The sequence below is a fragment of the Halyomorpha halys genome, unplaced genomic scaffold (assembly GCF_000696795.3).
Source record: "Halyomorpha halys isolate HHAL.00 unplaced genomic scaffold, Hhal_1.1 Scaffold69.1, whole genome shotgun sequence".
In the NCBI taxonomy this organism is placed as follows: domain Eukaryota; kingdom Metazoa; phylum Arthropoda; class Insecta; order Hemiptera; family Pentatomidae; genus Halyomorpha; species Halyomorpha halys.
This window is the reverse complement of record NW_027108206.1, coordinates 571,075-598,443: the sequence shown is the minus strand read 5'-3', so window position 1 is coordinate 598,443 and position 27,369 is coordinate 571,075. Positions and strand designations below refer to the sequence as shown.

Here is a 27,369-nt window from a genome sequence, read left to right as displayed (position 1 = left end):
TTTATATAAGTTAGGACTGTCAGCTGACAGGTCTATTAGCTGATCGAGAACAGCTGACAGATTGTATATATCTATATATAGATGGACAGGCTCCGCAAATAGATCAGTCTTTGAGTTTACTTCAAGCGTTTCATTTCGCACTCCTCTCTCTCCTATTATTTCTGTGCTCTCTCCTCCAAGGGTTTGACATGATTCTCGGCTTTTGATGATCCTCCAGGGGGCCTCTTCATCGTAGAAGCTTAGCAGCAGGGAACCTACATCCGGAGGAGATTCAGCCACTACCAGAAGTCTCTTTAGCACAATTTCATGCCACAATGCTAGAATTTATTAAGGTCCGATGAAACCGCCCAGAATCTGAGGAAAGTGGTGTCGGACCTAGAAAAATTCACTGGAGAGACTGGAGAATAAATAATTTTTTAAAAGGGGGCGATCGCCTAATGGTGCGAATAGAAGCAAAGATGTCAGAGGATCTACTGGACAGCGAGGATGCAACAGCACTGAAAGCAGTGGTGGTCTGCCGAGTAAAAAGAAGTATCTTAAATCAGATTCAGGCGGATGAAGAGACCCCCTGGAGGGTCATCAAAGAAAGATTAAAGAAGGCATTTGGAGGAGGACATATTCATGATGATCAGAGAAACAAAAAAACCGAGACAGTCTAGTGGGCAGTTGCCGCAGAGCTCTTGGCACGCTATAACAAAATTGCAAATAAACTCAGAGAGATGATGGAGACAATGCAAGTACAGGGTCAGATGCAATTCCTATCCATGCTACTGAAGATTCAGTTGGTAAAAGAACTGGGGAAGAAGGAGGGAATACCGAGAGACTGCTCGTATGTGGAATGTGCTCAAGGTCTTATAGAGACCAGCACTAGGGAGGCCTAAATGAAAGTAGAAGAGCCGGGGTGGACCCGGATAAAATATCAAAGGCTGAGAATCAAGTCTAACCCTTAGAGGAGAGAGCACAGAAATAGTAGGAGAGGGAAGAGTGTGAAATGAAACACTTGAAGTATATATATATATATATATATATATATACATAAATACATAAGTTACAGCCTTAGTCAGCTGTTACTTCTATGTCAGCTGACTGAGGAGATCAGCTGATTGCAGGTATATAAAGAGATGTACCGAACCCAATAAAGTTAGTATGTTACAGCAGTTCACACGTGTTACATCTTATTCCTTCTTCTCTTTTTTGACATTTGGGTTTCGCCGATACTTAACTGGTGCCGAAACCCGGGAACTTTAGATACCGGATTAATTTTCAGTCTAAAAGAAAATTTTTTTTCATTGTTCTCTTTGAATTATGACCAGTAACGGATTAATGAGAAAAGCAGTTCTGAACCTAGATAATATGAACCAAAACAACCAACCTCAAGCTGCAGTCAACCAAACTCTAGCAGCAGTCAACCAAGCTTTAGCAGCTGCCAACCCACATCCGCTGGTGATTCAACCATTACCAGAAGTCTCTTTAGCGCAATTTCATGCCACGACGCTAGAATGGATCAAGGTCTGTACGGCAACTGCCCAGAACCTGAGAAAGGCGGTATCGGACCTAGAAAAATTCACCGGAGAGACCGGGGAATTAAATCATTTTTTAAAAGGGGGCGATCGCCTGATGGGGCGAATAGAAGCGAAGATGTCGGAGGATCTATTGGACAACGAGGATGCAAAAGCACTGACAGCAGCGGTAGTCTGCCGTGTAAAAAGAAGTATCCTTAATCAGATTCAGGCAGATGAAGAGACCTCCTGGAAGGTCATAAAAAAAAAGAGAAGAAGGAATAAGATGTAACACGTGTGAACTGCTGTAACATACTAACTTTATTGGGTTCGGCACATCTCTTTATATACCTGCGATCAGCTGATCTCCTCAGTCAGCTGACATAGAAGTAACAGCTGACTAAGGCTATACACACATATTTTTTTTTTTTTAAATTAGGACTAAGACTTGTTGGTTTATCTTGAACATTGATTTCTACTTGAAGACTACCCTTCTTTTGATATTATTTTGTAGGATCCTCCAAGAGTGCTGTGTGTAGTTCATACAATCTGTAGAAGAATACCCCATCCTTAAACCCTTATCTGATTTTGATCCCTTGTTTATTCCATAGGATTTAGGTCTGGTGAGGAAACAGGCCAATCCAAGTATTGAGTTTCTTGATCTTGATGAGTTTAGCTCTAGGACTTTCATTATCATTCTCTAGAACAAATTCTAGTCCTATAACTTATGAAATAGGCTGCGTAATTAAGGTGCTAACACCCTGCCTAAGAAATGTCAACATTTTAATGTCATAGTTTCCTTTCTCAGCACCATAAACTCTGTTTGTATTTCTGAAGAAATTTTATTATTTTATTACCTCTGTCTATTGGTTAGAAAAATAGAATGTAGAATGTGGATAGGATAGCAATGCACCCAGACCATTCAATGGGAATTCAAATGATTATGGCCAAAAAAAATTAAGTAAACATTATTTGTTTAGGAACTGCGTACTTTTACCTTGAAAGGTAATTATTATTGAAAGAGTATTGTTTGGTTTTAAAGGAGTTTCTGACATTAGAAGAAATCCATTGGTAATGTAAACAATCAACAGATTTTTCAATGAAAAAATATTGAATCCTCAAATTTTTACTATTAGTTTTTATAGCAATGATCTACTTAAGTTGCTAGTGACATTATTTCAATTTATGTTTTCTTCTTTCAGAAGAAGAAGAAAGCATTAGCTGCAGCTAAACCTCGCATAATAATGTACTCACGTAATATTTCCTGTAATTCAGAGGAATTAGAGACTGAGAACAATGGGAGGATAATTGCTGCCACTGAACTGAAAGGTGTGTAGAAATTATATACTTCTTGCAATGATGAATATGTGTTATTATTTTAATTTTTTTTTTTTTTTATTGCCCCCTTACTTTACCTTAGACAAAATCTTTATCATCTGATCACAGGTCCTTGTTGTCAAAGGTCCTGACAGTTAATGGAAAAACTAAACTGATAAATGAAGAAGAAAAGAGGCTTTTAGCTAAGAAACAAATAAACTTGAATTTACTTTGTGAAATAATGAGCCAAAAATATTTTTAGTGAATGAATTTAGTTAAGGCACAATGTTTAAGAAAAACAGAATAAAGAATGAGAATGGAAAGGTATATGTGCTTAAAAGAGTCTTGATATTTTTGTAGTCTGTTAAATCAGAAAAATGTCTATGGAAGAAGTGTTATCAAACATTACTTGAAAAGTGTATACATCACTAGAGTGTATAATTGAATGTATACATGAAAAATTAAAAAAAGTAAGTCTCCATGAAGTGATAAAATCCCTGTTGAAGTATCCAAAGCTGTAGGAAGCAACTTGATGAAGAGTTAGGTGACATGGTAGTATACATTTGGGGAAAAAATACCATCCCATTGGACTGTAATTAAGGGATGATAGTAAATATTAACAAAAGAAGATGACACATATTGCAACTACAACAGCATTGGTTTTATTAGTGTATTTAATATAATATTTGCAATAGATCTGCAGAAAAGGTTGCTACCATGTTTGTTAATGAATGTCGGTGTCAAGAAGTTGAGTTTTTGTTGTAAATGGTCCACCAATAACCAAATCTTTGTTATGAAGAAAGTGTGTGGAGGATTAGAGACCATAGTATCCTTTTAGGATGTTTTTTGTAGACATTAAGGCTATCTATGCCATATTAAGAACTGAGATTTATGGAGCTATATATGAGGTGGATAAAACAGTAAAGTTTACCTAATGAGTGGTAATAATATTCATAATACCAGAAAAAGTACCCGGTAAAAGAGTAAAAAATGTTTAAAATAATTGATTGCCTTAAGGAGAAGCAAAATAAAACTTATAAAATTATTATATAGTACTATTAAGTTGTTTTATTACTTATTTAGATGATGTGTTGATTATGTTTATCGGAGTATGTTTCCTATTCTACTTGTTTTCTATTTATTTATAGATCTTATGCTCTTGGGCCTGGGCTTTCTCTCAAATAGACCTGTTTGCTTATCTGTAATGTTGAGATTGAACACGAACTCAGGACAAAATGAAATAACCGAACCTGAATTATACCGTGAGCTTGCCTCAATGGCAAGTGTCAAGTGTGGTGCTGGCTGTGCAAACCTCAACGGGTCCCTCCTAGTTTGTGGTGAGTTAATAGATATTATTATATATTGTAAATTTACTTTAAACGGAGGTTCAAGTTTTCAAGCAATAAAAGAAAAATCACGGATCGTTTTAATTGATTTTTGATAATTTTTTTTGTTTTGTGTGTTCGTTCTTGTTGTGTCTTTGTTCAGGCGGTTACGATAGGGGAGAGTGCCTGAGGTCTGTTGAACTCTACTCACCAGCCAACAATGAATGGAGGGCGCTGGCTCCAATGCTCGAAGCCAGGGGAAGGTAACTTTTTGTTTACCTTAAACGAAATGAACAAAAATATATACATTTTAAGCTTTGGATGTGTAGCTATTCTTTAAAACATCACTGGAGATATGTACTATGATTATAAGTACTTAATATTGTATCTTATATTAGAACTTATATTTCTCCTATGATTCTAAAATTTTTCTAGTCTTTTTTACAGAACCTTTTTTCAAAGTAAATTTTTTATTCGATCATTTGGATGTAAGAATAATCACGGTTTTTTTTAAATTTTTAAAAAAGATTTATTATTATCTTTGACACGTTAAGCACCTGTGCAGTCCTAGATCACAAAACTGAATTTTAACAGATTGCCAGAGCAGTCCTGGTGGACCACTCAACAATCATGAAAAAACGTTTGTTCCTGACAATGGGATTGCTTAGCAATTGGAATAAGCAGTTATTTGCGACCCCTACAGTAGTTTTGCTTACTTGGTTAATGGTAATTTCCTTTCCCTCTCTTGCTCAATATTATCTAAAGACCTTTAGGAGTTTTTGAATTTATTTTCAATCCTTCTTGGTCTATTATTTATTTAATCTCCCTTCCTCACTTTACATAATGATGGGCAGTTGTCATTATCATCATCTCCTTAAATCTTATTTTATCAAAAAGAAAAAAGGGAGTCTATTAACTGTATATGAGAAATTTGTTTTCTATATTATTCAAATTGTCTATTAGTGTTTCATTAGATTTTCATTTTGTTATTATGTAGTTTTTCTCAACTCATTTTCATTTTTTTTGTTTTTCTTGTAATTTATAAAACCCTCTATCTGAGACAGTCTCAAAATATTCTTATAATAACTTGTTCATTCCAAAAGAAAACATGGTTGGTTCCTAGCTGCCATCATAAATTTTCCTGGGGCCACAGTTGTCCTGGGACTGCCAACTATCAAAATCACATATACCTCAAATGTTTTGTAACAATCTGTAGAAATCACAAATAAGAAAATATTGGTCAAAATTAAAAGTTTAAAACTTTCATCTCGTGGTCCTGTGGCTCCTAATGTCTTAACTCTATGTAATAATGCTTGATTTAAATTTGTTCAATTTCCTGGGAATTTTTTTAATCTTGGCACAAATCAAAAGTTTAAAATTTTGATCTGGTGGTCCTATGGCACGTAATGTGTATCGCTTTATTTGTTCATTTTCTTGAGGACATTTAAAAATAAATAATTAAACATAGAATGTCTAATCCCTATCAGGTTTCATATTACCAAGAATAAATTATTGTAATGAATAAAAAATTGCCATTTTTTTTTTCTTTTACAAAATACGGAAGGAGTAACAGATATTTTAAGATTAATATAATTTTCTATTTGTTTCCCATAAATTTTTTTTTCTTTTTAAAAGATAAAGTGGAAAGAATCCATAGTATTGGAAAAACTTTCATTTGTATTTTATTTTATTTGTATCAACATGTTTCATTTATATTTAAAATGTTTATTTATTTTATTCTTATTTGTATTGCACGGAAAGTGTTAATGAATATAATTTGAAATTCATCTTTGTTTTATAACATAACCTTGGTGATAGTGTATTAATTTATTCTATTTATTATTTTGTTGTTTCAGTACCTATTATTATTTTTAAAAGTTTTTATGTCCTTTAGTTTTTCATATACTGACTTGTAATTTTCTATTTCAATTTATATTTTAAAATGTTGGATTAATAAAAATTTATTAGTTTTTAGTTTTTAATTAAATTTGATTTTAGATTTAATGTGATAATCCTTAATATTTTATGGAACAATTAAAATTATGCATATTATTAGAAAAACTTTTCCCCCAAGTAACTTTATAAAATTAAAATATTTATTCTTTTACATAAATTTACATTTTTCTAATTCTGTTTAAATAATACATTTAAATTCATATCACTTTTTCTTCCTTTTGATTGGAAAATAATTAAATTAAGTTATGTTCTATAAATTTCTTCTCATGTTATATTTATGAATATCTTAAAACTTTATGATATATATTATAATACTTTTAAAGAGTATATTTTTCTCTGCATTTATTCTTTTCCAAGAAATCATTTTTCATAGTATTAGTTTATTGCCAAAATATTACTGGGTTTCATTGATTTAAACAGACTAGGATAGGTAACGGACATTGATTTTTTTGTTTATCTCTTATCATATATTCTTTTGAAACTTATTTAATCCTCTTTCTTTTGATAAAACTCATTCTTAGATAATCTCCTTTCACTTGTATTTGGACCTTATATAATTACAAGATTTATGTCAAATTTAGTGAAGTTTGGCGAGATAAGTGCTAATGAATGCACTTTACTTTTAATATTGAGAATCATCTTATGTTAAGATGTATGTAATATTAGTTTTACCCTCTATTTGTATTACTGAATGAAAAGCTAACCAGAGTTTCACAAACAATTTTGTAGAAACAAAATGAATTGGACTATAAAAATTTTATTTGTACTTGAGAAACCATTTGCCTATTGGCTCCTAAAAGAGTTATTCCACTCCATCTGACTTTGATGCAATAGGAATTAGCAAAATTTTATCTTGATGTCTTCTAAAATGATGTCTTAGTGTGGTAATTATAATAATAATGACAATAAGAGTAACCACAATAAGACCCAAGTTGAATTGGTACCTGGAAACTCAGGCATTTATGACTATGAGAAGGCCGATTGACTCGTTAAGAAGGGCTTAGAATGCGTACCCTTCGCACTAGAGACCATCTGTAGTGTTGTCAACCTCAGCTATGTAAAAAGGCAAATCAAGGAAGCTTTAGCTAGCAAAGCCAGACTGTTTGAGAAATATTAGGGAACAGAAAGATTCTATGGCTGTTTCTAGAAGTACCCTGTATTAAGAAAAGTGCAACACTTCTAGTAATGGGCAGGAGCACCTTCAGGATTGTGACAGAACTGTTTATAGGTCACTACCAGCTAAATAAATACTTCTTTAATTTGGTGCAGAATATGGTACTTCCATTTTGATTGTGACCCCATTATGAATCCCAAGCTCAGTGAGTTGATAGACCCACCCCTAACAATCTTGTGTTTTGAAGTTTGTGCTGGTTGTAAATTTAATAAAGCAAACTAGAATAAAGAAGATATGCTGAAGGTGAAAAAGGGAATAAGTTACAGTCAATATCTTCTTTTATGCAGTATGAATATCAAGTAATACCAGAGATAATGCATCAAGCCATGCATAAAACTTCAGCTAGTAGGATTTTTGTAGCTTCCAAGTGCTGAGACAATCTGTTTACTACAGTGAGAATGTACCAGAAGCCTTTGGTTAGTGGCGAGGACCAATAATATCCACATTTATGCTCCTAAATCATTCATTGGGAATGATAAATAGATTAACTAAGAGAAAAACCAATATAGTGATGGATTTTGTTACCTTGGAATTCCCAGCAGCCTTGAGTCCAGTTCTTGTAGTTTATTTTATTTACGTTCATATAAATGTAGTTACTAGTTTTTTATGTTTAGGCGAAACAACCCTTGAATAGTTTTAGGTAAACAAGAAGTATTCCTCCTGTTAAAGTATTGCAAAAGAACAGGTTAAATAATATGGGAGTAGCAACTGGTGCAATGATGACAAATTGTGCTTAAACTTATCTAATTCTTCAGTGGCCAGTTGATATTCTGCCTCCTTATGAAAATACATGGGACTGGGAGTGTATATAGATTTCAGGTGGAGCATTGATTCTGCTCAATATATTCTTTGCCCTTTATATGTTAGATTTCAGCTATATATTCTGTTATGTAGTTGAGCTGTCTTGTTTATCATATAGTGGTTCTGTTTTTGTTTTTTTCTCAAGTCCTCCATTGAGGATCTATACAGCCCCAGAGTGGGAATGTCAAGATTCATTTCTCAGGGCTGCTGAATTTTAAAAATTATAAATAAGGGTTTGGTTTCTCTTAAAACAATAAAATTACGTCCTTTTAAGAGATATTTAAAATGTTTCGTAGTACTATAGTTTGGTTGTAATTTCCCATCAAAAAGAGGACTTTATTTCATTTGTTTGGGTTTAAATTAATCATTGGATATTAACATACTCTACCTTAAACTTACCCAAGTTTAGGATGATAAGTTAATTTATCTATTACAATAGTTAAAAATTCAAAGTTCATTGGAACAGATTTATTGTTATGTTTATTATAATATGAATACTCAGTGTAATTTCGATTACAATACTTTTTTTACTTGGAATGTTCATGATTTGAAAAAGATTTTTTGCTTACTAGGATTAGTTTAAATCTTCCTTGAAATTAGTTTTTACCCAATATTGAATTACCCAATTGTAATTTTATTATAAATATTAATTTTTAGGTTGATCTGAGTTACTTTCTTAATATTGAAGATTTTAAGCAATATTTTTTATATAAATGTTCCAAAATCTTTTCTAGTATCTTATAGTGTTCAAAAGTTGGGGTTTGCATTTAGCGAACAAATGCCACCAATGAAATTATATGTATGTTACAAGAAGAGTCAGAAATTTAACATCATTCTAAATTTCTTTAAACTAAAGGGATTTTGTGAGATTATTTAGACTATCATCAGAAGTTTCCAATGCTGAAGGATAATCAATTAGTTCATGCTGCTCTAATATCTCAGTGTCTTATGATCTATGGGCTAAAAAAAAATAAATACCAAGGCATTGGTTTTTAAGAAAATTTGAAACTGCTGTTCAGAGAACTGCACTTGCTATTTGAGTGTATTTTTATAACGGCAGCAGATTATTATGTGTTATTGGGGAAAATACTTCAGTTCTAATGAACTTTAATTTTTAACTATTAAATTATTTCTGTAAATATTGTACTGTAATTTGTATTCAAAGACTTATTAACTAACTACTGTTGGTTAAATATACATTTTTGTTAAACTAATATGATCTTGTTGGTTATCATTAAATAAAAACTATGCTTGATTGAATATATCATACCAGGGTATTCTTAAAACTTAGGTCTCCTATTTTTAAAAAACATTGTTAATTTTTTATAATATGTATATTATTTTGAAGGGTGAACATTTGTCCATTTTTCTGCATAATTGCCACTTTAGGAGTATGGATGTTTTAAAACACTATGACATTGTGTATTTCCATATGACACCAGTTCCATGCTCCTCGAGATAGTATTGAATTTCATCTGTCACCTTTTTAAACTCAATTGTCACGGCTGAAAAAACATGGGTGTTCTAGTTTCCACCTAAAACCAAACAGGAATCATCATGCAAATGGCGGCAATCCTCTTTGTTTTGGCCACGAAAATTTAAACAAAAACAGCCTTATAATTCAGGATTGTACAAGAGTTGTTAATCGGCTTTTTGCCTGGTGGGGTCACAAAATATGCTGACAGGTACTGCACAGTACTGAAAAAATTGCTGACAGGCAATTCAGAATTAGTGAAGAGGATTGTTAAGCATGGATATTAGTGTACTCCACAGCAGTGCTCGCCAATGTGTCACCTGGTTAACCCTCGATCTCATGAAACAGTTTCAGTGGAAACTCTGGACTGGGTACTTAGCAATTACCACCCACCTGTTCTTCATGTTGAAAGAATATTCGTGTGGAAAGTGATTCTACTCCTACAAAGAGATGAAAATTGTGGTTCCACACTTTATCAAAGACATGACGAGGAACTGGCATGGTATAGTTACAAAAAACTGTTATACGTTATAGCATTTCAAAAATACATTAACTGAAGTGAAAATTATGCCGAAAAATAGACATATGGTGAGCGTTTAAAATGATGTAAATATTGTAGAAAATTTAAAAAAAATTATAGTTTTAAAAAAAAATATGAAACCTTACTATATTACCCAAGTATATTCTGTAAGGTTTCTAATATAGTATATAGTTTTCTTATAAATTTACAACATAGTTGTTCATTTTTTTTTGCAGGGAAAGTATAAAGACTATAAGAATTTACATTTATTTTAGATAAATTTAGTGTAAGGAATTTTTTTCAAGTATATTTCACTTATTAGTGATCAAAACTTCATTCTCTAAACTTAACTAAAATAAATTTTATACAGTAAATTTTGATATTCCTTGTACTTTCTTTGGTTTCTTAAAATTCATCAACATATCCCCTACCATAATCAAAAAATCAAATTCTCTGTTTCTTTCTATGCATGCTCCATGTAATCTCGTATATTGGCTATTAACAACTTCATCATTATTTATTAAGATGTAACTAACATGTAGCAATGATAAATAGTTTGAATACCTCAGTTGATTCAAGAAAGAGAGAACCTGCAAAAGTAGGGCTAGTTACTTGCCTTGTTACTTTGTAATATTTTTTTTTATATGAATATATTTTTCAACTGGTAGTGCATAATACACTTTTTTTTTTGTTTTAAAAGGTTCAACATAGCTGTGATAAATAATAAAGTGTATGCTGTGGGTGGGTGCAATGGAACAACAGAGCTATCGACTGTAGAAGTATTTTCTTCAGAAAAGGGCTGCTGGGAGAGAGTTGCCTCGCTTCCAATGCCCAGGAGTAACATGGGTATGTTAATTCAACAAATTTTGTAATATATTTGTTACTTTATAGGTCTTTTTAATAAGTCCTTTTACAAATATCTATTTGCTCTAATTTAATTGATTAACATGGCTTTAACTTTTTTTTCTTCTTCCGCATACCTTTATATGAAATATAGTAAGAGCCATTATTGTGGTTATGAAAAACTTTGAATCCGAATTCTTTTTCAGACGTTTTAATGGTATGTTTGTACCAAACCCATCTTTGAAAAACATTCTACTTTAGGAAATTATCATTATTTCCTACTAAGTTATCAAAGGAAACATTTCTAGTACTGTTAGTACAAAGGAACACGGCAAAATTTATTTCATTCATTAACTTGGTGTCTATTTTGATTTATGAATTGATGTAATAAAGGAGGATAAGTCGTTATTCAAAAGATCAAAAACAGTATTCATCTTTACCCTCCTAAAGCCTCTATCAAAGAAGTCAATCATTCGTCTTGAAATATAAAGTTTAGTTTACCAATAAAAGAAAGTTTATAATAGATCCAATTAAAGTGTTTTCTCTTTCACCAATTTTTTTTACAAAAATAACAGGGTGTTTAGCGACCTGGAAAGGTCAGGGAATATTTAACTATGGAAAAATCAGTGAATCCAAGAAAACTACTGTGGTGGAAAAATTCACTGTTAAAATAAAAATGCTGCAAATTATTAAGTAATGGTTTATTATTTACATTAATCATTTATTATATCAATAAATAACAAAATATTTCAGAATCAATCCTTAAAATCCTTTAAAAAATCTGGTAAGTAACGAGAATTTAATTTCCCATAAAAATCTATAAACCTAATTTCATCATAAAGAAGGCCGGGAATTCTCAAAATGCCTGTCATGATGACAAATTGGTATGATTATTGATTCTCAATCATGAGGGAGAATTTTTATAGAAAATAAAATTCTCTGTCACTTTCGTCTACTATGTTTGTTCGATATTCTATACCGTTTGAGCATAAATTGTCTATAACCATTATCCAATAGTTATTGGTTTATCGTTATATACACCTTCATGTCATATTGGATCAGAAAGATGACAGATACAAAATTGTTTTAATATTAAATTTTCTGCGAGAATCCTTTATTGAAAATATCTCTTTCCATTGAAAAGTTAGGTGTGCTGCAGAACTGGAAGAGGTTACAAAGTCAACATTGCTACCAAAAGAACTTCATGCCGTACTAACCAATACTTCACTATTTTGTGGTTAATGTCCCCACAGAATGAAAATTTGACTCTCCCACTCTGGTTAGAATAGGTTAGTTAGCTGATGGATCACCCCCACCTCCTCCTATAAGTCAGAAATGACCAGCTAGGGATAGACAAAAAAAAAATAAATAGATAGTTTCCATTTGTTGTTGAATAACAGGAATATAGATTTCTGTTAAAGACCAATCTGATATAAGAAATTCTATATATACAGCTATTCAATGTATCATCTAATAATATTGCTGCTTATTATAAATAAATTATGATTATAAAGTTGAATAATATTATAAATAAATTATAATATAAGGTTGGTCAGTGATGAAAAAAAAAGGATGGTACTGTTTTAATGAGGTAGGATGGGATATACCATTCAAGATAAAGGGAAGGTATTTTTTCTGGGATGATTTAACTATCCCCAAGATTTCTCTTTTTTCCTATGTGCTCTCAGTGCTAAAAATCTGGGAACTACTAATGCTATGTTCTTACCAATTTGAAAAGAAAAATTCTCTTAGGTTAACATATACAGAAATGTTTGTTTAGAATCCCCTCAAATTATTACTTAATTGTTCTTTCGTTAACTTATTATAAAACAATACTAATCAAGTTAACTATATGATAAAGTTAACCTGATTACCTTGAAACAATACTAATTTCTTTATGGTTCTTTATACTTTTGTGTTATATATATATATATTTTTTTTATCAGGTGTTTGCAATGTCGGAGATTATTTATATTGTATTGGAGGCTTCAATGGTCAGGTTGGAATCAAACAGTGTGATTTCTTTGATCCTAAGACTGGTAAATGGGATTCAATAGCACCATTAAAAATGGGTGAGCAATTGGTTTATTATTAAATAATTTTTGTTATATGGAATAGGAAAATATTTACATTTGATCACTTATATCACTGACAAAAATACATGCTTCTATCATCGAAATTTTATATTTAGTTAATTCTCAATTTATTTTTTTTAGTTAGTTAATTACCTCTTACAAAACAAAACAGTTTTTTTGCGTAATATCATTATTTTAGCACTACCATTTATAGAAGATTTAAAATATCTTTCAATACCAATAACACCACTATTTTTTTCCTGTCCATGGAATTTTCACCCACAAAAATTTGACCATGGCAACTTTTCTCGATAATCAGTTGAGAATGAATGCCTTAGTTACAGATTTGAAACCTTCTCTCTTTCATTATAATTTCACCACTAAACATTTTTGATGCAAGAACCCACAAAATATTTTTCTTGTATAGGGGAATATATTTTTTCTATATAAGAAAGACTAGTACTATATTCTTTTGATCGAATATCAGACTTTTTATTCCTTTCTATCTAAAATGACCTTTTTCTAATATTCTAAAATTCTAATATTACTATGTACTGTTATTTTGGAGTCCCGTTATATTCAGTTTGCTAGGTTCAAATAGTAGGTTAAGAATTTGCTGTCAATATGAATAATTGTCCATGTGTTTTTACACTGTAGTCTAAAAATGTTGTCGTGTTGTCTTTCTCAAATAAATTTATAATCAAATAGCCTGTGGTTAAATGAAATAAGTCACTTCAATATTTGAGCAAATCATCCAATGAATTGATTGTAGCTACAGCGAAAAATACTATTTATTTTTTACTACTGAAATTTATATTAATTGACATACTAAAATGAATTAGTGATCAATCAAGTTTTGAATGACTTGCCCAATTTTTTTGAAAGTTGTTACTTGTTACAAGCCCTTATTCCTTCTGGACTCTTATTTTCTATAAGTGTCCCTTGGGTTTTTTTTATTTTTTCATATTCATATTGACATTTTGAGGGTAGTTACTTTTAAATTATTGAACTTTCTCTTTAAATTTACATTTATGCTACTGTTATATTTTCGTTTATACCTCAATTTTGGCAGAATTGTCAGCTTCCAGTAAATAGTTTTTCTCTAATTTGTGTTCCCTTTTTATCCTCCCTTCCCACATTCATTCTTCTCCTTGTTTATATTGCTACTAATCATCCAGTATTTTCTTTTAAAAATAAAATATACTTTCAATTTAAAATTGGAAGTGTTGCCCAAAACAAATTGATTAATGTTTTTGTTTTACTTTTTCTTACTTATTAATTTTTGTTTTATTTTAATTTCAATTTAGAGTGATAGAACTAAAATAGCTTTATTATATTTTATTCATGATTTATTTTATAAATTCAGTCAAGAGTTTTTTGAATCTTCCAAAGTTTCTACCTAGTTGTTATGTTTAATGATTTGTATTTTTTGCTTAAAACTTTACTTTTTTCCATATATCATTACAAGATTTGTTAAATTACAAGGTTTGTTAACAAATAGTTTATTTTGCCATTGCTAATCTTCTTGTCTCTTAAATCTTTCCAAAAAAATCTATAGATTTATATTGCTTTCTGTACTTTTGTGTCTTTTTAATTAAAAGGGAAAATTATTTCTTTTACTTTTTCTCCTAAGAGGATCCTTTTATTTATTTATTATTCCCATCACTATAAACAAACTTACATTATATTGTGTTATTGTATTTAAAAATATTGGTTTTATTTAATTGTTATCTAAATCATTATGTTTACTTTTATTGACAATTTATATCTCGAAACTTGATCAATTTGAAATCATTCTGACTTAACATTCTTCGGAAATGAATTTAGTTCTTATTTTTTATCATTATTACCAATTATCTTGAACTAAATAATAATGCACTAATTTTTAACATTTTAGCATTAGTCAAATATTTGAAAACTGATGTAACTTTATAAATATCTTTGCAATATTGTTTAAATTCAAGCTTTTTGTGCTTATTATATTGTATTGTATACCTCTATTTAAACAGGACGTTATCAGAGTGGATGCTGTGGCTATGATGGCAAAGTATGGGCTGTTGGAGGTTGTGATGGCTGGAATAATCTTACTTCAGTTGAGGTTTATGATCCTAAGAAAAATTCTTGGTCTTATGCTCAGCCAATGTCAACACCAAGAAGGGGTTGTGGTTTAGCTCTTTTTAATGGTATGGTTTTACCTTTAACCTCACTAAGTAATCAAATATTAGAATTAGAAATAATTATCATATTTTTAGACAGGAACAAAAGATTAAAGAAAACTAAATTAAATATTATGGATACTAGCAATAGAAAGTTTCATTACAAGTTATTTTCATGTCTTGCTAATATGCGTAACTTTTACCAGTATTTTATATATATTTGTAGATGTTGATCCTCCAAATGTTAAGGGAGGTTAGAAAACCTCACCAATCTAGTGGGCAGTATGCCGGGGTTCTCCTCATCTGGTTTAATCAAATAAAATGAAATAATATTAGAATCCCTATTGGCTTACATCAGTTTGTAAACCTTGTGCTTTGTGGGGATTTAAGAGACCCAATAGTTAAATAGGATCTTCATCTGAGGATGGAAAAATAATTCCTTTAAGTGGCTAACTTCTGTTTCATTGTCTATTGATGGTTTCATATTTAGATGAATACCCAGTAACCACCACTTCCGACTTTATTTATAAAATGACTCTGCAGCCCTTGCAGGTCTTTGGATTCTGATATTATACTTGATCACTTGTTTCTGTCAGTGGCATGTATGGAGGAGATCGTGGCCCCATCACCCGGCCGTCTAAGCCATAGACAGCCATTGGCCCCCAGGTTGGGGTTAGGTGCAGGGTCTCCACTCATGTCAGACTCCCCACACCTGTTAAGAAAAACCAAACAAAGCTCGGAAAATTGAACCAATCAGTGTATATGGCACAAGATTCCTAAATCTGGGTCGAAAAATAAAATTAGTATGGGGTAAGACACCTTGAGTGTTTAGTGAATCTAAGACTCTTCATAGGTTGTAGTGGTACTAGTTAATTTTTTTTTTTTTTTTTTTTAAGGAAATTAGTGATTTCTGATGTTGATTACAAGAATGATTCTGTAGTTAATGTGAGCAAAATTCATATTTCAGTTTATTACTTTTGTTTACAGGAAAACTCTATGCTGTTGGTGGATCAGATGGCACACACTCTTTATCTACCACAGAAATTTATGATCCTGTGAAGAAAACTTGGCTCCCTGGACCAGATATGTCAGTTGCTAGATCTAATGTGGGAGTTGCTGTCATTGGCCAAAGACTGTATGCAGTGGGTGGGTTCTCAGGTGAGATTTTTGCTTCTGATTTAAAACATAGTTTATTAAAATTACAGCATTATCAGTAAAATTTCACAAAAGGATGATGAGAAATTGAAAGATTCATCCATCTACTCTTTACAGCTTCAGACTATTTCTCTTTCTTGTGGAAACAATGTCATTATAGCTAACCAGGAAGAAAATGACCTTATGTGTTAAACAGTATATTATAGGATTTCTTCGAGTAGTTTAATATTTTTGGGAAATCATATTGTTTATTGCTTTGAACAAAGTATTAGGTTGAATCAGCATAAAAAATTGGGGAAATTAAGACGGTTAAGGTAACCCAGTGAGGACTGAAGGCGCTGACCAGGCTCTGGGGAAAACTCAAGGATAAGAGACTGGAGGCGAGGCTCACAATGGCACGCAGACCTCGCCTGGAGGTTAGGGGGGTACCTAATTTCTGGAACGAGAGTGTCATGGAGAATTATCTTTGGAGTAAGATCCCTATAGACACGCCGAAAGATAAGAAAGACATGAGGGAGTGGTTGAGACCCTGCTTCTCTACTCCTGCGAGGGGCGGACTCACGAATACGTGGGTGCTAGAGGTCCACCAAGCAATGAGGCTCGCTCTGATGACATTGTCAGCGAAGGATGGTGGAGCTTGACCATCCGCGATTACCTCGACCCCCTACTCTGCCTCTGGTGCCAAGACTACGGACACCTTGCTAAAATATGCACGAAGGATGTATCGTGCAGGTGGTGTCTGGGAACAGGGCACAAAGTCAAGGAGTGCCCAGAAAAGAGTAAGTGTGCAGCACCATGCTGTAGAAACTTGTAAGGCCAAAGGCAGTGTAGGGAAAGATCTCCGACATTGTGCTGGCAGCAGGGAATGCCCCGTACATCTGGAGATGATGGTCAAGCAGGCGATGAAGACCCGGTATGTGTAAGCTGCAAATCCTGCAGGTCAATATGGGCCGGAGACGAGTGGTCGCGGACGAATTGAGAACTCTCGCCTGAAGTGCTGACATCCTGGCGATTCAGGAGCCATGCTGTCGAAAGAATGTGGTCACAGGTTTTGGAAGTATGGCGCGGGTGGTCGGTCTAGGCAGTGGCGAGAGGAGGCCTAGAGCAGCGATTGTTGTCGTTAACCCTGCCCTCGACGTAATGGAACTGAAGCAATTCACCACAGCAGATCAGGCGGCATGTTATGTCAGGTGGGGCATAGTTGCCTTCGCCCTGGTTTCAGCATATATGCAGCCACGACAGGCGAATGTAAATATCAATTTAGAGGAAAATACAGCTGCTGTGGAGGCTGTCGCACTAAAATATAAAAGCGCGATAGTCTGTTCCGACACCATGGGATATGTGGGACCTTCATCTTGCTGTGGACAGACAAAGGATAGGAAGGGCTCCAAGACTAGATAGCATAGATGCTGCAATCATCAAGAACAGTGCCCCTTATATCGAGGAAGAGCTATTGGATATATTCAATGAGTGTCTGAATAAGGGGTACTTTCCAAACAAGTGAAGGATCGCAGACTTGAGATTGCTCTACAAGGGAGGTGGTAAGGATAAGGAAATGTCAGTAGCTAGTAAGGTCCTGGAGCACATGATCGTCCACAGCCTTAGACCAATCCTAAGTGCTGCAAGTCATCCACGGCAGTTCGGCTCGACCCGTGGCAAGGGAACTACGGATGCGCTGCTGAGAGTGCGTAGGGACGTGGAGGAGAGGGCGGAGAAATATGTCTTATTGATAATGTTTGACATCTCTTCCGCCTTCGACAGCGTTTGGTGGCCCCATGCACTCCAGCGGTTGCAAGAGCTTGACATCCCCAGTAATTTATACTCTCTCGTAGGTAGTTACCTCAATAACAGGAGTGTCAGGATCAGGGGTAACTACTACGAGGTCGAGAGAAAATGGAGAGGATGTCCGCAGGGTTCGGACCTAGGACCAGCTCTGTGGAAGCTAGTATTCGATGAGTTGCTGGGGAACTAGAAGATTAGGGGTTCCTTGCCATGGATTACGTAGACAGCCTGGCAGTCATCATGGCCAAGAACAGTAGATCCAAACTAAAGACAGAAGCGGAGAGGTGTGCCAGTCTCGTAGGAGAGTGGTGCGTGAAGAGGAAGTTGAGTATGGCAGCAGCCAAGACTCAGGCCATACTCATAAGAGGCTCCATAGACAGGGCTCGTCCTATCACCCTGGATATCCAAGGAGAGAGGGTGAGGAGGTGACATATCTTAGTGTGAGGATAAGAAGAAGATTCGATGCCACTTCTCACCTGGTGTATCTAAAGGACAGGGTGACCCGGTCACTCAATGGATTAAGTAGGATAGGGGGGGCATTTTGGGGCCTCAGATACCCTGCAACGATGACCATATATAAAGGTGTGATCTTGGGAATTCTGAGGTACGCATCCCCTGCGTGGAGCCGAAACCTCACACAGACACAGAAGAGGAGACTGGCCACCATACAGAGACTGGCTCTGCTGAGGGTCACGAAGACATTCAGGACGGTGTCACATGAGGCGGTGCAGGTGCTGGCCGGAGCGATGCCTCTGGATCTCATCCTCAGGGAGGATGTCCTTAAATATGAAGTTAAGAGGCAGGGGCTAGAAGCGCTGCAGGAAGAGCTCCGAGAGAGGATCGCTGACCCATTTAGCCTTCAGTCTAGAAAGGACGGTAGGGAAGAATTTTCTCAAAGTAGCGCCCTTCTGGCTTGCTACCCACCGTCCATTCCACTCCTCTATTGAGTCCTCTTGCAGTATTGTCTTCCATAAGTTTGGAGTCTCACCGATTCTCTCTCGGAGATACTAGCTTCCACAGAGCTGGTCCTAGGTCCGAACCCTGCGGACATCCTCTCCATTTTCTCTCGACCTCGTAGTAGTTACCCCTGATCCTGACACTCCTGTTATTGAGGTAACTACCTACGAGAGAGTATAAATTACTAGGGATGTCAAGCTAAATGGGTCCTCCCAGACTATTGGGTCTCACAGATCCCGACAGGACACGGGGGGGGGTTTCGGGGAAAGCTGCAGAGCTTTGGAAAGAACATCGACCCCCGGTGCCCAACGTGTGGAGTTCCTGAAACAGCAGAACACATAATAATAGACTGCTCTGCCAAGGCAGGACACCGAGCCAGGATGTCGAGAAAGACCGGGATTTACGCCCTCGCCGATTCGGACTTTCCCTGTTTGATAGAAGAAGAGAATTATCCCTTCTTCAGGGAGTTCATTTACGGGTGGAAGGAGGTGGTGGGCCCCACTCATTTCACGATGGGAACTGCTTAACCGCCCAACATCGGCGAGCCACCAGAAGATGAGGAAGCTGACCCAGACTGAGACCAGGAGGGCTGGACCAGCCTGGTAACTGCAGGAGGCACTGAGATGGATGCAGTGGACAAGGTGTAGCTCCATCAGTAAGGCGCTAAACCTAGTGCTGGGCTGTACCACATTAAATAAAAAAAAATGAATAATTAATAAAAGAATAAAAAAACAAAAAAAAAACAAATCAGTGATCTTTGGGAGTAGTGGCATGCGCAAACCCCAGCGCACTACCCCACTCCCCCCGCACCCCGTATGCCAGAAATGGCAAGGGAGGGGGATTAAAAAAAAAAAAGGTTGAATCAGCAAAGGCTGTTTTATTACTTAAAATGAACTGAAAAATTTCATAACAGCATAGAACCACCTAAAATTTAAATTTAAAATTTGCAAAGTATATACTTATAAAATAAGGTTGCAGTTTATACTTGTTACTATTCATATTATTCCTGGATGGTACTCTTAGAATGGTTAAGTCAAAGATGTGACCCTGCTGTCTAGGTTACAGAAAGATAAAACTTCTCTATTTCACTCTCCTTGTTTATTCAGATGACATTGTGCTATATGGTATTGATGTAAGAAATTTCAGGTTTTAATTCCATATTCTCAAAAAAGAAATTGAACCAATCAATATGATAAATGTTGGTAAAACAAAAATTAAGAGGATCTGAGGTCAGACGATGGATATAACTTGAAGGTGTGAAGCTGAAACAAGTAGAGCACTTCAACTACCTGATGGCTCACGTTAATGATCAGGATTAGGAGGATGAGAACATTAGGGAGGAAATGATTAAGTTAGCACAAAGGTCAAGAGAGGATTTATAGGAAAGACTTGTCTCTAAATGGTATATAAGAACACGTTCCTTCCAATACTGACTTATCCCAGTGAATCATGGATCCTCATGGCCAAGTATAAAAACCAACTCCCGGCCATCTGTGGCTCAGATAGTTAGGCCTAGGTCTATCGCTCTGAAATCTGTGGGCAGTGCCGGTTCGAATTCGGCCTGGGGGCATGGACTTTTTTCATTAAGTGGCGTTCCCTCAAACTGAACAACTTGATCCCCCACCATGGATAGAATAGGTTGGTCACCTGTAGATAACTATACAAACATCACCTTAAAAAAAAAAAAAAAAAAAAAAAAAAAAAAAAGTCCATAGGGATAGATACACAGTTTGAGAAGAGTTGGGGGCAAATCAAAATGAGACCAAATTAATAACAATATGATAAGGACCAACCTCGATATAAAATCAGCCAAGGAGCTTATTGTGAAGCATCGGTTCAAGTGGTTTAAGCATGCTCTGAGAATGTCTAAGGACTATATTGTAAAAGACACATATGAGGCAGAAATGAAAGGAAGGAGATTAAGGAAAGATTCAAGAAGGAGATAAGAACAAAGAGATATATAGAAGAGAACTAGTCAATGAAATGGACACATGAATCAGCATCTACAAATGGATTCCTCACACTTTAATGCAGTAGAGAGCAGTCTAAGAAGATGAATACCCCAATAATCATAACCAATATCAAAGGTATGGAAGCATACATAAAAGTGCCATTGTGGTGCCTTACAAACTCCAGATATATGCATACATTTGTAAAAGAAGATATTGTAGGTTCCCTCACTCAGTTCTGAGGAGTATTCTATTTTTTAGTAAAAATCTATTTTAAAAAATAAAAAACTATTTAGCTGGCCAGAAGCTGTCATTAGCATTTTAGGTGAGACAATGGAAAATGCTATTATGAACACATATAGCATAGAAATATGAAAAAAAAATCATAAAGATAAAGCTTATTGGAGGTATATTTAAGAAATAACCTGCATATTATTGGCTTTAGGATCCTATATTTTCCCTAATACTCAAGGATGCCGTTGCTTGCATACATATGCTGCTGCAGTTGCTTGAAGTCATTTAACAGTCTTTTGGTTCGTTCATCTTTCAGTTGACTTCATTCATAAAGCTCCTTGTAGAGAGTATATCAATTTACCCTCCTTGGCTTAAAATCTCTACAAGTAAAATGAATTTCTGATTGAATAATTTGAAATGAAAATGAATGAATAATTTAAGAAAATTAAAATTATTACAAATAATGATATAAAAAAGTAATTTATAATACAGGTGTAAGTATTTATCCAAAAGATAAGTAACAAAAATATTATTATTGAAGAAAAAACTTGTGTAAATAATGAAATTAATATAATCACAAATGTGTGGTACAGTGAGAAGAATTAAATGTGTAGGTAAAATCAAACAAAAAAAAAATGAAATCAGGAGTTCTATAAATCAAAATGGGTTAAGTACAATATATAAACTAAAATAATAAAAGGTGATGAGCTGAAGTAAATAATGTATGTAAAGAATGATGAACAATGGAAGAATTAAAGAAAGAATGGACGGGAATAAGATATGAAAAGATAGAAGAAACAAATTAAAATAATTTCAGAGACATACTTGACTCAATTTAGATTATGGTTGCAAGTATGTATCTTTAAGACCACTTGAGTGTGCAGTTTTAAACAGAACATTTGAGCCAAACCAAAAGATGATTTTTTATGACATATTTAATAAATATTTGTTAAATACCTCATAACTGTAATTATTACTTCTAAATTTAAATAATAAAGAGGGTAAGTCATCAGGAGAAACATGATAGAAATAAATTTAGTGCAATAAGTGTATCACATAACTTTCACTTATGATCTAAATTATTGTGTAGATTGATGGCCTCTAGCTATTTCTGTGATTTAAAACAAAAAAATAAAAACTAGGGAAAGTTATGAACAAATAATTTTTATTTTATTATTGCTATAAAATTCCATTTTTAGAGATTCTTGAGGTGAAGTAATAAATATAAATTTTGGACCTAAAAAAGAATATGACAGTTCAACAAAGTCATAACGCTATTGGGAATGTTTGGATGGTCTCTGTTTATCCTGTCTGATTTGAATGCCTGTTATTCCTTTTATTGCCTTTAGTTATTCATAAAATTATTTAATATTTTGTATTTATCAATTGTTTATTGTTGCTAACAATGTGAACTGTTATTTTTTTTTTTTTTCAAATAAACAAAATTAAAGGTGCTTTAGGGGAAGATTTTTAAAAAATCGTCATTTAAGCCCTGTTCGAATATTTCAATTAGGAAAAGACCTAGCTGATATTAAAGACCATTTAATTCTACACTGACGCGGCGAGTTTAATCAAAATCATTAGTTATTTTTGAGATAATCGAAAAATCGATCCTATTAAGTGGCACTTCCGATCTGTCAATTTTAGCAAAAAAGTTCTCATATCCCAGGCATAACCTGCCTTAAATATGTAATTTCAATTTTGTACGACTTTTCATTTTTGACCACATACAAACACACAGACCATTTTTGCGAGACTTAAGTTTTTTGGACTCAGGGGACCTTAAATATTTATTTCTGTCAAAATCTCGAATTCAAAAGTTTTCACAACCGCAATACATTCCCTTAGTATATATTCCATATATAAGTAAGTGAAAGTAATAATCAGAATGAAATGGAGTTCTGAGAAATGCTGAGGGTGAGGAATAATTTCATATTTTTCTTCAGTTCAATCTATTTAGTTATGTTTTATAAAGGGACTTTTGTCCCTGAATGAAGATTATTTTCATATATTTTAAAACCTTAATTTATAAATATCTTTTTTTCTCAGGTAAAACATTCCTCAACAGTATAGAATTCCTAGAAGAGGGAATGGAAGAGTGGAATACTTTTTGTATCAAGGATAAAGAAGAATGAAAAAATAATGTATATGAACTATAGGAATATTTTTATTATCTCTTTTATATATGAAGTATTCCTTTATATAAATGTATATGTATATACACTTCAAAAATTTAAAGTACTATGAATTCATTAGTGCAAAAATAATTTATGTGGATGACTTTATAAAATGGATTAAAAACCTTTTGACCAACAGAGAAAATTAAAAAAAATCTTTGAATTTTTGAAGTTTGAATTATTATTTATATTGAAAAAGAAAACTGACCTAATAAATGTTATAGTTGTATTACTTTATCCTATACCATATCCACCTTTATTATAAATTATAGTTATTTTATTTTAGTTATTTGAATTTACAACTGTTCTACAGAATACAAGTCTATAGAACTGATGTATAAGTAAAAAACATGATGCCTTGTGATGGAACTACCCACTGGTAGCAATTCTATGACTAACATATTAGAAGATCCCATAGCCATCTTTTTTTTCTTTCTATAGCCTCAGAATTGTATTGGGTTGTAAAATAAGTTCATAGCATTTTTCAATATTTCAATTTAATCCTCTCTGTGTTTATAAAATCATGTTTACTTGCTCAATAATGTTGACTTATTCTAAAAAAGCATTAGTTAAGGTGCTTTTATGCATCAGTTTCAACCGAGATTCCTTATCTTTAAGTGGTATTTGGCTTGCTCAAAATAGAAGAGAAAAAACTTCATTTTCGTCATTTAATGATTTTTTATTTCCAAAAAGGAAAATCCGCTACAAACAGACAGTTAAAAAAATTTGCAGTCTGTGTGGCGAAGCACCATCCGTAAGTGGTTTGCTTGGTTCAGAACTGGGAATTTTGACTTGGAAGACACTAAGCGCTCTTTTATTTATAATAAATGGTTTTGAGAAAAAATGAAAAAAATTTTCACTTTCCTGGGATGGGAGTGATTTTTGGCTGGATCCACTAATGAATGGAAAATAGAGAATAGAGATGGTAGGAGGATCGATATTCATGTGTCTTGGCAATTTTCAGTATTATTTTTATTTCAGACTACCAGGTCATTCAAAAAGTCCTGTCGTTTTTTTGGGGGAAATTATAAATAAATAAATATTTTCAAATAATCACCTTTATTCATCAAAATATCCACCGTTACAGTTGGTAACCTTCTCCCAACGAGATGGTAAAGCCCAACTTCCTTCCTTAAAAAACTGTTGATTTCTACTGCAAAAATAAGTGGTCAGTTCGTGAATTAGGTTGTCATGGTCTTGAAAACATTTTTGTCTCAGATTGTTGTCGAGATCTCTGAATAGGTGATAATCAGTGGGTGACAGGTCAGGGGAATATGGTGGGTGAGGCAAAACTTTCCAGCCTATTTCTGTCAATTTTTCCCTGGTCAATTTGGCGGTGTGTGGTCGAGCGTTGTCTTGAAGAAGCAAAGGTCTTCTTCTGTTGACTAAGCAGGGATCAAAAGTCTTAAGCTTGGATTGGCAATGGTCCAGTATATTGCAGTATACTTCTGCAGTGATGGTTTGCCCTTGATTCAGAATCTCAAAATGCACTATACCTTTGGCTGTCCAGAAAACAATGAGCAAAACTTTCTTTGGATGGAGATCTGGTTTTGGAAATTGTTTAGGTTTCTCATCTGCCGACAACCACTGATATGATCGTCTGAAGTTGTTGTACAACACCCATTTCTCATCACAGGTGATGATTCGATTCAAAAAGGGTTCGACTTTCAAGCGGGAAGTTAACGAAGATGCAGTTGTCAAGCGAACAAGCATATTGGCATCTGAAAGCTTATGAGGAATCCATTTATCCAGTTTTTTCACTTTTCCCAGTTCTTTAAGGTAATTCCAGGCAGTGGTGGCTGAGATATTAAGTTGAGAGGCTATCTCTGAACAACTTTGACGCGGATCCAACTCTACTACTCTTCGAACGTCCTCCTTATCAACTACAGTTGGTCGACCTGAGCGTGCCTCGTCTTCTAGTGTCTCGTCGCCTCCACGAAATTTTGAAAACCAAAATTGTGCCTTCCGCTCAGACAGCACATCTTCCCCAAACACGGAGCATATTTTTCTAGCAGTTTCGGCAGCTTTTGAGCCAAGTTTAAACTCATAGAGCAAAATCGACCGAATTTGAGTTTCAACTGGAATCATTTTAACTAGACAGTTGGATGGTGACTGCATTAAATTAATCCTCCTTAGCCTCCTATTCATAAAGTATAAACATTTGTGTTTACATGGATAAAAGTTGTATTGAACGGAATTAATTAGCAAACACTCTAGAATCAAAATAAACAACGAATAAACGAAAAACGACAGGACTTTTTGAATGCCCTGGTATTTTCAACTCTTGGGAAAATAGGTGGGGTTCAAAGCTCAGCATATAATGTGCATATATATAATAGGTAAGAAATCAGAAAGATTTTTGAGGGAGCTTTTTTAGGACATAGAGTGTTGACCAAGAGCTTTTTTGGAAAGGAATTGGGAATGATGCTAATTACTTCTGAGGGATCAAACACTTTAGAAGGAAGGGACATCTGAAGAATAGTGAGTTCCCCCTCAACAGGATCAAGATGAGATGGGTCAAGAATATCAGGAGAAAGTTAGGAGTATTTATTTGTTTGATGAAAAATTTCTACAAACCGGGAAGATACTCAGTTACATGTTGTGAGCAGTTACTAAAAGATACAATTTTTTTTTTACTAAGTTAAAATATAGAATAAAGATAAAATAAAGTAGTATTACTGCATACATTTTTTTTTTTTTTAAGTAAGTATATCTATATATAATAAAGATTAAAAAAAAAGTATTTCTACACAGCAAAGTACTAAATACATTAATGTTAAAAAAAGATACAATTGATAATATAATATAAAATAATTGATTATAATTCTGACTTAAAATTTTATAATATTTAAGCGGAATATGTCAAAGCTCTCCCACTTTATAATTATACCTTTGGCAATTATTTATAAAAAAAATAAAATTTTAAAAAGACATGATTTATTATTCATTTAAAATACGCGAATGCTTTCATTGCTTACTTTTAATTATATTCTGGCTGTATAAAAAATCAAGATCAATTTCTTTGTTTAACATATCATAACTTAGTGAGCGTTATTATTGCACTTAAGTATGGAAGACTGTCTATTGTGTTGTAGAACTCATCTTTAAGTCTACTCGTAACTCTTCTCATTTTGAAATTAAGATATATCCTATATATATTTGTATCATTGGTATGCGTGGTGATGGCAGCATTAGGATACATCGGGATTCTCAGAAAACAAAGTAAAGGCAATAAATGATGGAACTGATTTCATTATTTAGTGATAATTGTGCTGGCCAGCAAACAAATCAATTTATGGTAAGCTTGTATCAGTACTCAATTTATAAAGTTTACAATATCAATTCGTAGTATTGTAAAAATTCATAATTAGAGAAAACATTAAAACAATTCAAACTTGATGTCACTAATGCTTTGGTGTTAAAACTATTATTGTATTATATATATATAATTTACAACTTATGTAATGTACAAAATAATAAATGCAATAAGTGAATTGGATGAATGTTTCAAAATCTTGGGAAAGAACCACCCATTGGTGATACTTCAAGCATTAATTTAAATTAGAAGGTCCCATGGCCATCTTCTTTTCAGACGCCTCGGGGGGATTATTAAGGATGAGAGATTAAGAAGTAATGGGTTAGCATGGATAAGGAGTTTGCCATGAAAAGACGCATATCTGTTTTTGGCCAAATCTGCAACGAATGGGATGTTAAGGTCTTTGTGGATGAGTTTATTTGTAACGTAATAAGGAGCATCTAGGATTTTGGATTGGATGGGGGAGGAATTTGATGGTTTGGTAGAGCCCCAGAGCTCAATTCCATATGTTCAAATTGGCCTGATTATTATGGTATATAATATTTTTTTGTAGTGAATGGGAAATTTAGAGCGTTTGTCAAGTAGGTGTTAAAGCAATCGATATCTACGAGCAGTTTCAGTCTTGTATGTGGATTCCAAGTAAGTCTTGTCAAGATGGA

At 33.8% G+C, this 27,369-nt stretch overlaps 2 protein-coding genes across 4 annotated transcripts in view; one reads left to right on the top strand and one right to left on the bottom strand.

The window, feature by feature from the left end:
* Positions 1–23,626, top strand: part of LOC106692747 (influenza virus NS1A-binding protein homolog) — a 79,508-nt gene extending 55,882 nt beyond the window's left edge. For all 3 annotated transcript variants that reach the window (XM_014438871.2, XM_014438868.3, XM_014438869.3), the window contains exons 7-14: positions 2,702–2,828; positions 3,965–4,153; positions 4,305–4,404; positions 10,767–10,912; positions 12,856–12,981; positions 14,994–15,167; positions 16,128–16,298; positions 23,267–23,626. In XM_014438871.2, the coding sequence (XP_014294357.1) occupies positions 2,702–2,828; positions 3,965–4,153; positions 4,305–4,404; positions 10,767–10,912; positions 12,856–12,981; positions 14,994–15,167; positions 16,128–16,298; positions 23,267–23,352 (1,119 nt within the window). In that variant the 3' untranslated portion in view covers positions 23,353–23,626. The remainder of the gene's footprint in view (positions 1–2,701; positions 2,829–3,964; positions 4,154–4,304; positions 4,405–10,766; positions 10,913–12,855; positions 12,982–14,993; positions 15,168–16,127; positions 16,299–23,266) is intronic.
* A 317-nt stretch (positions 23,627–23,943) lies between these two features.
* On the bottom strand, positions 23,944–25,482 carry LOC136795572 (histone-lysine N-methyltransferase SETMAR-like). Its single transcript, XM_067046586.1, has 2 exons — positions 24,549–25,482; positions 23,944–23,948 (listed from the first exon to the last, which is right to left on the bottom strand). The coding sequence occupies exons 1-2, from the start codon at positions 25,480–25,482 to the stop codon at positions 23,944–23,946; spliced, it is 939 nt and encodes a 312-aa protein (XP_066902687.1).
* Between the last annotated feature and the right edge of the window lie 1,887 nt (positions 25,483–27,369).